Below are 10,671 nucleotides of genomic sequence, written 5' to 3'. Positions count from 1 at the left end.
TCCTGGTTTCGAATCCCAGCCTGGGCATGGATGTTTGTGAGTGTCCATTCATCAATTTCATCATATCATCACTCATCCCCATCTTCGCAAATTATCCAAAAGTGGCACAAAAGGCGAAGTAAAATAAAGCAAATCAATGGAGGCCGTTCAACAACCGGCAAACTTTCAGGCTGGTAGAAACGCGCCCTCCAATTACACCCTTTGAATCCTCACCGCCACCATCGTGAAACGCCAGGCAAGCCTACGTTATGTTTGTTTCTCCCGCCCATATTCCAGGAACGATAGGCACTAAAACTCTCAAAATAGGCAGACAAAAAAGCGCAAATATATAAAATAAGGCACTAAAGTAGAAAAACATCGACAAATTTTTCGGCATTTCCCAGGTATAGGCAGTAAAAAAGCAGTTACCTTCAAAATAGGCAAAAAGAGCCACTATACAATGCATGAATTTCTATCAGAAATGACCTGAAACTGTTTTTAAATATAAAAATCTGCATTTTCTGGCCAGGAGTAATAAAGGTATTTCAGCGAAAATTCTGGACCTATTTGTACATAAATATAGTATTGCAAACAATTATAAAACGAATCTCTAGTTTTCAAAAGTTTGTGCCACTGAACCAAACTGTTCTCAGGTGGGACATTACATACATTCTAGACCTCGGATTTTTAGGTTCTAAAAAGTGTGCTTCTAGGTACCTAAAATAGGCTCTAAAAATTCTAAAATAGGTTCTAAAAATTATAAAATAGGCTCTAAAAATCCTAAAATAGGTTCTAAAAATTCTAAAATAGGCTCTAACAATCCTAAAATAGGCTCTAAAAATCCTGAAGTAGGTTCTAAAAATCCTAAAATAGGCTCTAAAAATCCTAAAATAGGTTCTAAAAATCCTAAAATAGGCTCTAAAAATACTAAAATTGGCTCTAAAAATCCTAAAATAGGCTCTAAAAATCCTAAAATAGGTTCTAAAAATACTAAAATAGGCTCTAAAAATCCTAAAATAGGTTCTAAAAATCCTAAAATAGGTTCTAAAAATCCTAAAATAGGCTCTAAAAATCCTAAAATACGTTCTAGAAATCTTAAATTAGGCTCTAAAAATTCTGAAGCAGGACCCAAAAAAAATTAAAATGGTTCATTGTATTTTATCGCCACCAAACAGAGCAAATACTTCTGTATGATATATATTATCCTGTAAAACCTTAAAATATATACACGGACTTTAAAAGAGGTTTGATTTAGGCACATGAACCTAAAACAAGCAAAATGGGTTATTTTAGGCCAGATAAACTTCATCCGTTCTTGAATTTTTTAATGAAACGCTGACGTAACTTGTTATTTCTTATTTACCTGCAAAGGGGGGAAAAGGGTTAAAAACCTAAAACCCTTTCAAAATGTAACAGGTAAATTTCGTGATAAAATGATGCATATGAATGGAACTTTCCTTGTATGAATCACATAATGAAAATATATAAAAATTATTTCTTATTTGTAGATGTGGCCCACCTTTGACAGCCATCACCTTAATCAATGTGAAATGATTCGAAGAGTTTCAAGTTGGCGAACTTGAAACCATTGAAACAGGAAAATGCACTTGGTATGGTTGATGTGAGGTTTATAAATATAAACATTGTCAAAAAAGCTGAAATGAAAATGGCTGGCCTTGACCATGAAGGAGCGGGGCTTGGCTACAAGGAAGAGCCAACGTTCTATAACCATTTTACCAGATTGACGTCATAGGATCGATGCACTGTTATGACTATAATCATCCGTTCCAAGATTGCTGATTGCAATTCCAAGTAGACTACCTTCAGAACCCGGAACGTCAAACGTTACAAACTTGACGCCAAGGAAAAAGCACAGCTTATTTCCCTATCTGGTAAGTAATATCCCGCTTTCTTCCTCAATAAGGTAGGAATAGTTTCGGAATAGGCTGTCGCGTGGCGCTACGATCGCTTGCTAGACCTTCACGTTACAAAAGTTGGCAGCGTTTAGTAGGACAACAGACAATCGAGAGAAGTGAGATATTTTGAAGCCAAATTCGAGCTCGCCGGCAACAGATAATACACAGGTAAACAAACTAATTCATTTTTCTTTTTCTTTTTATATGTTAACAAGCACTGCTGCAGGCAGTATTTTCTTTCTCAAATGCGTTGCGCAAAACAAGGTAAAAGCTTCAGATATGCTATAATATCGATCTTCTTGAGTTACTTTACGAAAAGAAGTTTATTAATCTTCAGTGTTTTAAAATTTAAAGCGTGACCAGGAATTTCATAGCGAGAGGGGATATGTCTTAGCATTCTCTATATTTGAGGATCGTTTAACAGATCTGAAGTTATTTTTTATCTGCTTCAGAGTAGGAAGGGTTACAGCTCTCACCTAATCCCACTGGGCACGCCAATATTTGGCATTACTGTGATGTTTATGTTAGCGTTAGAACCAAGTTATTGCATCATTCACAGGTTTAGATATTTCAATTGTTTGTGAGTAAATAAATTTAATGATTGAATTACGTTGAGTCGCTTTTCTGCTACTCGTGGATGTCCGGAAGGGGTGAAGGGGAGGCCACGGACCCCCTGAAAATTAAAGTCAACCCAAAATTATATATTTCACACATTATTTCATTTCAATCACAGTAATGTATGTGAATTATTATGAGGGCGTTGCATAACTTCATGTTGAAGGAGTGTTTGACTAGGCAAAGCAACACTGTTATTGGGCAAAATATTCCTCGTTTTTCCCTTCTCGAAAGAAAAAATTACATTGCTTGCTTTTTTCTGAAAACAATCCTCGGACATCCATGCTTTTGGCTTATGAGGACGAGTGATGATATGATGAAATTAATGAAGGGACACTCACATAAAACACCCTAGGCCGGGATTCGAACCCAAGACGCTTGCGTCATAGCGCTGTGCTTAACACTTTTTTTATTATCATTATTGAAAGGAAAACTCCTAAAGCGGGAGTTTTCCCCACCTCAACATCATATCAATTCGAGACAAATTTTCTATTTTTTTTTCATTCAGGACAGATCAACACAAACATTCATATCTTACCCGGGATTCAAACCAGGAAACCATCACACTGGATTCAATTCACGTGTTGATGAAAAAATATAATATGCATGAATGGGACCCGAACTCAGAACCTTTCGGGCGAGGTCCTGTGTGTATCTGCTACTGTACTGGAATCGTTCAAAAGCTTATTGATTTAGAGTGAAAGTTTGACCCACTTCTCGTATCTTTGACTGCATTATTCATACTGTGAGAAAATCAATAAAATATCTTACCACTTACGCTAAGAACATTCCTCTAAAGGTTCGACGTAGCAATCTCGAAACTGATTAAGCTAGAGATTGGCAATTTTGTGCTATGACAGTTTGGCGATTGTTGTTTGTAGTGCATGTTAGTCTATTCCATTAGAGTCCTTTCGTTCTTGTTCATTTTGAGCCAGCCGCGAACGGCGACAGAGGGGATGGTCCCTCGCAACTGCCCAGGTCGAAGTTTCACGTAATTTGTATCTCAGCACTGTATGTAGACCATACCAACTGTTTCGTTGGTACCAGATATTTTCTTTTCTTGCTGTAAGTTTTAAATTCTCAACGTCAATTATTATCACTATTATTATTATCATTTTTATTTGTTCCCAATTTCTAATCGAGACCTTCAGACTCGCGTTCAAGTATTCAGTTTCACCTCGTGTGATCTTGTAACATTTTGCTGGTTTACCATGATTTCAGACAAAATACGTTTATTTCTTTGCTTTTCCCATTTTACGAGTACGTGGTATATTTACACCGTTTTGTTTATTGCGACAATGAGAAGAAGTAATAAGAACAAATCCGAGATTCGAACCCATGATCTCTATTTTCGCACTATGTTACGCAAATATCTAGACCTCCCGACCAGCAAGGTTCGTGTTTGTAGCACAATATGATGTTTATTTAAAAAGTATGCGAATGTTGGTTAGAATAGATTTCCTAATTACAACCCTCCCAAGTGCCTTTCCATCACTATTCTTAACTTGTCTCATTCTAATTCTTCCTCTTATTTCTATCGCGCTGGTTCGTATTCCATCTACAGTTACTTCATTATTTGTATCGCTTTTACTAACACTGTCGATCGCCTATTAAGGCACATTGAATATTGGTTCTTATCCCCTCCCAATTAGCCTGTCTGAGCATCAAGTGGACTTATAGAGACAACTAAACAACTTTTACCTTAACGAAAGCACCTTTGTTTGGATCATTTTATTTTGACTCGCATTGTACGGTTTTACTGACTCCCCTTACCTGGCATATCTTCTTTTTACGGTAAGAAAATAGATCTTTATTCTTGTCTCTTATATATATATAAATTATTGTACGTATTATTTTGAACAATTATGGGTAACAGTTCCGTATATCGGAGACACATTAAAATCGGATATTTTGTGTTTCGCATGGTTCGTACTTACCAATTGTGTATTGCGGAACATAGTTCAAGGTGCCATTATGCTTTTTTACACGAAAACAGACAGAATTTTTCAGATAGAGAGTATTTTTTTTTATTTCTTTCTTCGCTTCCGTAACACAGAATATGGCGGGCACAACTTGACTAACGTTGTGGGTATGCAGTGTTTCCAACCTTCTTCACCGAAAAATACCTACTATCGTGTTCGTCACGTGTGCAAATTGTGCATTATGCACGGGTAGCTGACGGATAGTCCCACAAACCATTCACGGATAGCCCCACGAACCATTTCCGATAAGGTTAGGCAAGCATAGTTTAAAAAAAGAGGTTGGAAACACTGACAGGGGGTTACGTCATCAAACGTATGCACCATCCGGTTCACGTAGCGAAAGCAATGGCACTTGTGCGTCGGTGAGATATTTCTCTTGAAAAATATATGATTTCCCGGTCAAATAGATTTCTTTCATCGTGGAAAGAAAATACCTCCACGATCGTTGGAAACTTTAGAGAAACTCATTTCCGTAAGTAGTTTCTTCTGTAAAAATGAAAAAATGTGTCTCCGACATACGGAACTGTTACCCAATTATGAATTTTGTGGGCTAATTTGTATAGTTTTACTGACATACTCTCTCCTTCAATACTTTTCACTAGGAACCAGCTATGAGAATTCGACCTGGACCAACTCCGCGTATCTGGTACGATGATGAAAACATCGTAGTTCAAGATCTGCCCGCAGAGCGGCAGCACGAGGCAGTTGAGCACTTTAACCAGAGCTATGCAAGGGACGAGCCGCTCTTTCGCTCGCTCAAGATGGCGGACGACGAATCAAACATGGCGGACGCTGCCAATGTGCTGGCGAGTTGCTTCGAGGATGGGGTGTCTCTAATAGCTGTGGAAAAGAGGAGCGACAGGATAGTGGGACTGAACGCGTTGCGTATAATCCACAAGGAATCAGCCGAAAACGACAGCAGGTTAGTCAATATGTATTTTTTGGTAATGGGTATAGTTGTATCTGTTTTGCGTTAGCACTAGATACCAGATGGCGTATCAGAGTCTATGAAGTTTTGTGCTCACGATTTCAATTTTTCTCAGATGAAGGGTAATTTTTTTATCAAGAATGAAAATTTTGTACCTAGCAAAGGGAAATTATACTCACTGGTTGTGGCAGCACTGATTCCCGGGCATATAGGTGGATCCTTGTGTTTATTTTTGTCCTTCATCAAAACAGGTTTAATTGTTTTCCTCAATTGTGAAGCAGAATGCAGTCTAAAATTTTCCCCGTGTTGTTTTTTAAAACTTTCATAAGACCGGTCAGATTCTGGTGGCACTTTCTTCCAACAGAGGTTACTCAGATATGTGTCATTTCTTCTATTTTCCCAATCTGTAACAGAATTAAATATGTTTGTAGTAGGACTTTCTGATGTGCAAGGGCTGTTCTTGTTTATTAATTCCTTTCTTATCTCTAGCAATTTAGGAAAGTCTTTAGCAGAGGTCGCATATGTTCGCTGTTCATTTCGTGAATCAATTCCAAAAAGTACTTGTTTCCTTGCATCTTGATAGGAGATGTTGTTATAAGCAATCAGCCTTTGTATTTCTCTCTCTTGCTCCCATCTTACACAAGACTTATCGGTAGATAAGTGGTTTCCCTTGCAATTAATACATTTAGGACTGGCATTGCAGATTCCATGTTCCGCTTGACCGCACCTATAACACACGGGAGAGGATTTACACTGTGTTTGTGATGTGAGAAATGGAAACATTTCTTGCATAAAATCACAGATCTTACTTTTGGCTTCACTTCAAATATTTGGCTCCACAACTTCACTTCTTTTGGTAACTGTTGAGATTGGAATGTTACACTAATCAGTTTAGTAGGTTCTTGCCTTACTTCCCCCTCTTCATTGAAAAAAGTTTTCTTCATCCTTATTACATCTATTATTGGAACTTCAGCTCTAATGTCTTCGATTATCTCGTCTACTGGGATGTCGGTAGGCACACCATATATTAATCCTTCTCTCACTAATAGACCTTTAGGGATTCTGGCTTCTAAATGGTATTTTTCCTTGATGAATTCATTTTTAGCAAATTTATTTGCATCATATGCTGTGCGAAATGTCAATTTTGCCTGATTCAAACCACTTTGTTTAACGAATTCAACATCAACCTTCTTCTTACACAAATTAAACCTAATTTTACCGTATTCAAGCTCTGTGATCCAGGTAATGTACTGTCCACCAACACGATATATGGGCCTTGATGTCTCTCATAATATAAAGACATATCATATGCCTCCTCATTTCTACATTTGGCAACACCAACCTTTGTACTTGCACTTACTTTCGGATCTTTTGGGTTTTTCTCCACTTCAGGTTCCGTGCATTCTTCATTAGATCGACCTCTTTTGAAAGAAGTCTTATCACTAACTTCCATTTCCGCTAACTGTTCAGGTACAATCCCATTCATTTCACTCTGGATTGCTTGCATTACATTTTCTTCATTAATCTTCACATCCTGAGCCATCTTGAGAAATCACAAGCGTTTTTATTTCGCTTTTCTCTTTCACATATCAAATGTAAAATGTATAGAGAGATTTAATCTTGTAACTCTAGAACTATTATTCTCAAATCAAACTTCAATTAATTAGATCTCAAACTAGAAAAACAAACAATTCAACACGCTATTCACACAGAATCCAAACGATACCACCATGAAAATCTCTTCCACCTCAATTCCAGGGTAAGAGTTAAAATAGAATTTTAATAAAAAATATCAAAGTTGCTAGAAATTTAAGACAACCAAGTCATGTATTAGATTGAAGCTCTTTTAAAAAGTGAAAGCCTTTCTCCCTTTTTTGTCGCGAAAAAAGTACTATAATTAACATATCTAATTTCGCTTAGTAACAATCAATAATTTTCCATCGTGTGCCTTTCAAATGTATTCTAATTACACAGCTTAAGTTTACCTTGTTGTCAGGAAAAGTTTCGTACATTTTGATACCATTAATATATTTTGATGTTATTTACTATTTATTTTCATTCTTTGAGTAGATTCTAGTATTTTTATAAATTAATGTATTCTGTATGTTAATGGAAATAATGATAGTTTATGAAGTCTTGCGTAAACTTTTATCAGAAATGAAAAATTTGTACCTAGCAAAGATAAATTTTTCTCACTGGTTGTAACCGCACTGCTACCATTAAAAAAATCTATTTTATAGCAGTAATGTGGTTGATTTCTTATTGTTGTATATATTTAATCGCTTATAGAAATTAGTTACAAATTTCATATGTTTATTTTTATTCTATTGCCGTCTTTGTAATTATTACTAGGGAACAGTGAAATTGCGGCACAGTGTTTGAGAGCTAATTTAGGGCGATTTCATGCTGCTGAATAATGATATAATAATATATTTCCTGAATTGGCTCTAATTTATGAAATAAATGCAACTAAATCAAAATGGTGGAAACATAAGACATACATATAAATGAAATTCCAACAACAATTTAATATTTATTTTTGTGATTACAATAATTATGATAAAAATAAATTTATATAGGCCTATGATCATAATAATTAAGAAAATATGTACACAATGAAGTAACAAACTATGTGAAACGTTTTCTATACAATGTCCTGCTGTATTGCTTTTTAGGACAATCCCTCTGTAAGCTCCAACAGTAGTCGGCCATCACGTGGCGATCCCACCGTCCCTGGTACCTTTTTTCCATTATCCTTATATCCTGATGGAACCTTTCTCCCTGTTCTTCACTAAAATCACCAAGGTTCTCAGGGAATCTGTCAATGTGGCTATGTAGAAAATGTATCTTCACACTCATATTAGCTCCCAATTTCTAAAGCTTTTTCAACATATTTCCAACTATATCGCGGTAGTTTTCTGCTCTGTGATTTCCCCAAACGTTTTTGGCGACGGACACAAAGCTCAGCCAGGCCTCAGATTCGATGTAAGACATGTAAGTTGTAAAATTTGTCATAATTTATAAGTGTACGAATTTGTGATCCGTCAAAGATTCCTGCCTTCAATTTTGCTATACTTAGTCCTGGAAAAGTGTGGCATATATATTTGAAACAATCAACACTTGTATCTAAGGCCTTGACAAACTGTTTTATCAACCCAAGTTTAATATGCAGTGGCGGAAGGATGATTTTGTCCCTATCTATCAGCGGTTCATGAATGATATTAGGTTTTCCCACTGTAATATTTTCCCTTAGGGGCCAAACTTTTATCGTCCAATGCTTTTCTCTAGCACGACTATCCCACAAACATAGGAGATATATTGCCTAGCAACAATTTAAAAATATATTAATAAGTTTCTTAATAGGAATTTCAGCCCATTATCAAATTTTGATATTACCGAGAAAAGCGTGGAGTAATTTTATCTCCTACATTTTCCATGGTGTGTTCATTTTTTAAACTTGAGTCAATTCAACTGAACCAATCATACAATTGTCAATCACAGCTGTTTTGTGTGCTGAAACTGTTATTAAACTTTATGCCACAAAATAAAATCTTTTTTTGTTCCCCAGTGTTATCTATATTTTAACTATGCAATATTAGTAGAAGGAAAGGCTTAAATATCGGCCTTTTGGCCAATAGTGCTCCAGCCCTGTAGCGTGGTGCTGATCACATCACTCCCAGTAACCTAGATCGAGAACGTGTATATTCTTCTTGGAGAGATAATCTTAGTTTTGTGATGGAAGCAATCCTCGTTTCACATCATGGGGCCGAGAATAATTGTTATATTCTTTTATGGACACCGTGTATTAAATTATTATTATTATTACCATTATTATTATTGACACGTCCGAAAGGTAGGAATGCCGATGTACAAGTGAGATATGGATAGACGAAATAAAGTGCATTCTGTACTCTGCACATAATTATAAAATTGAAAACCAGGTTTAATTATAATCTTTCAACATTCGTCCAACATTGTGCCCGAGAAAATAAACAGACTATTGCACATATTTGTTCTTCTTCTTCGTAGCTTGATTATATCATTCTTACTAATAATATTACAGTTCAATCACAGCAATGATGATTATGATTATTATTATTATTTTGCAGGAAAACTTACAACGATGCAACCATGGGTACAGGAACGGCGAAAATCGTCGAATTTCTTGAAAACGTCGAGTCCAAGGTTGACTTGTTCGAGCACTTCGGAGTCGACACTGTTCTCGACATCCTCGCCCTGTCCGTCGACCGCCAGTGTCGAGGGATGGGCATCGGCGAGAGACTGATGAGCGCCATGGTCGACCTCGCGAGGGAGGCGAAGGTGTCCGTTTGCAAAAGCGTCTTCACGGGGATCTACTCGCAGAGGATAGCAAGGCGGTTGGGGATGACGTCACTCTCAGAGGTGAGGTACAGAGACTACACGACAGAGGGCGGTCAGGCGGTGTTCAAGGATGTAGATCCGCATGTGTCGGCGTGTCTCATGGCGCTGGAAGTGATGATGTGATATTCTTGAAGTTGAAGCCAGTGCTGGAGATACTGGTTTTGCACCCCTGCACAATTCAGTAAGTGTCCCCGTAATCTCTGGAGCGAACGAAAGAAAACAAGTCTCTGCGCAAATAGTGGCTCGAGAGGGCTCGACCAATGAACGCGTGAGAGGAGAAAGTGAGTGCATGGAGGGGAAAACGCGTCTGCAGCTATCAGCATTTTGAAGCAGCGTGCAATGCTTTGCTCCGCCAACTCGCTTTCTCCCGTTCTCTACCGTTATGCGCGGCCTCGCATAGTTTGCCAGCATAAACTTTGCATAAAAAGTTTCATAACTTGTTTCTGAAATTTCACGTACAATCAGTCGCAAAGACACCAGTAAGCAAATTGTCTGAGAAAATACATTTTCATGTCATTTGAGTTAAATTTATTTTTTAAAAGCGTGTCTTTCCCTTCTGGAAGAGAACAGTGCGTATTTGAAAACCATAAAATATTTTATGACAAGAATCATTGTTTACATTTATAAACAAGCTGCCTAAGTTTCTGAACACACGACATCATATCGCTTCTAGTCTGAAGTTGATTGTGTGTGTGTGTAATGTAACCTGAAATATTCAGATTTATTTTGCAGCCATGTTGTTTTGTATCATAGAGAGTTGCCAAGTAAGACGTAAAATGATCCAGAGTACAAAGTATACTGTTCAAGATTGTCAGCACATACTTAATGTACTGTACACAGTCGCACTAATAAAGTTTTATTTATATCTTTA

The 10,671-nt window shown here is 37.0% G+C and overlaps 1 protein-coding gene across 1 annotated transcript; it reads left to right on the top strand.

The window, feature by feature from the left end:
- Window positions 1–1,972: 1,972 nt before the first annotated feature.
- Window positions 1,973–10,645, top strand: LOC145981235 (arylalkylamine N-acetyltransferase-like 2). Its single transcript, XM_083114383.1, has 3 exons — window positions 1,973–2,063; window positions 5,095–5,414; window positions 9,530–10,645. Exons 2-3 carry the CDS (start codon window positions 5,104–5,106, stop codon window positions 9,921–9,923), a joined length of 705 nt encoding a protein of 234 aa, XP_082970509.1. The 5' UTR covers window positions 1,973–2,063; window positions 5,095–5,103; the 3' UTR covers window positions 9,924–10,645.
- Window positions 10,646–10,671: the final 26 nt, after the last annotated feature.

This window comes from Lepisma saccharinum, chromosome 29, assembly GCF_977018435.1.
Source record: "Lepisma saccharinum chromosome 29, izLepSacc3.1, whole genome shotgun sequence".
NCBI classification, from domain to species: Eukaryota; Metazoa; Arthropoda; class Insecta; order Zygentoma; family Lepismatidae; genus Lepisma; species Lepisma saccharinum.
The sequence above is the reverse complement of the archived record's forward strand: the minus strand, read 5'-3'. Positions and strand labels throughout refer to the sequence as shown.

Excerpts from the sequence above, each read along its gene's own strand:
- LOC145981235 (XM_083114383.1), top strand. The coding sequence starts at position 5,104 with ATGAGAATTCGACCTGGACCAACTCCGCGTATCTGGTACGATGATGAA. Across the intron at positions 5,415-9,529 it reads TCAGCCGAAAACGACAGCAG|GAAAACTTACAACGATGCAA; the intron begins GTTAGTCAATAT and ends ATTATTTTGCAG.